The 784-nt window shown below is 62.1% G+C and overlaps 1 protein-coding gene across 1 annotated transcript in view; it reads right to left on the bottom strand.

Annotated features, from left to right (window-relative positions):
* The window catches only part of Pou4f1 (POU class 4 homeobox 1), a 1912-nt gene that overhangs the window by 869 nt on the left and 259 nt on the right, over positions 1 to 784 (bottom strand). The window contains exon 2 of the mRNA XM_004626305.1: positions 6 to 259. Within this exon, the coding sequence (XP_004626362.1) occupies positions 6 to 259 (254 nt within the window). The remainder of the gene's footprint in view (positions 1 to 5; positions 260 to 784) is intronic.

Below are 784 nucleotides of genomic sequence, written 5' to 3'. Positions count from 1 at the left end.
TGAGCGCGAGCGACGGCGAGGAGATGTGGTCCAGCAGGTCCCCGGGCTCCAGCGCCTGGTGGTGGTGGTGGTGGTGGTGGTGGTGCGCCAGCGGCACAGTGGACGTGGACGTGCAGGGCACGCTGTTCATCGTGTGGTATGTGGCGTCCGGCTTGAAAGGGTGGCTCTTGCCCTGGGACACCGCGATGTCCACGGCCGCCAGCGCCTCGGCCCGCGCCAGCAGCGTTTCGTCCAGGCTGGCGAAGAGGTTGCTCTGCAGCTGCAGGCGACACAAACCAAACCAAAAAACCACAAAACCAAAAAAGAGAAAAGGAAAAGAAAGCAAAACACAAAACGAAGACACAAGCCGGAAAGCACAACAAGCAAATGGCAAACACAAAGCAAACAAAATAACAGCGGGGATGGGAAGAGTGCAGAGCGGGAAAGACGGGACAGAACGGGACACACAGGAGGGGGAAACGAGAAGAGACAGGGGCAGAGAGAGGCGCAGAGGCACGGGAAAGGGGACACGGGACACATTCCAGGAACGGGAGGGAAAAGAAGAAGAAACGGAGATGTAACTCGCAGCTGGGGACCCATGTCACACACCCGAGCAGGCACAGAGACGCCTTTCCGAGGCGTGAAATTAGCAGAGAAAGTACAGGGAAGTCACTCCGGCCCCAGAGCTGCCCTCTCGCCCGCGGGCGCTCACGCCAGGCAGCGGCGGCGCTGGCGGCAGAGGCGGACGGGCGCACGGCGCCAGCCGAGGAGGCCCCGCTGCGGACTCCGCCAACCCTGCCCGGGA

This window comes from Octodon degus, unplaced genomic scaffold (genome assembly GCF_000260255.1).
Source record: "Octodon degus isolate 3935 unplaced genomic scaffold, OctDeg1.0 scaffold00013, whole genome shotgun sequence".
Taxonomy (NCBI): Eukaryota; Metazoa; Chordata; class Mammalia; order Rodentia; family Octodontidae; genus Octodon; species Octodon degus.
The sequence above is the reverse complement of the archived record's forward strand: the minus strand, read 5'-3'. Positions and strand labels throughout refer to the sequence as shown.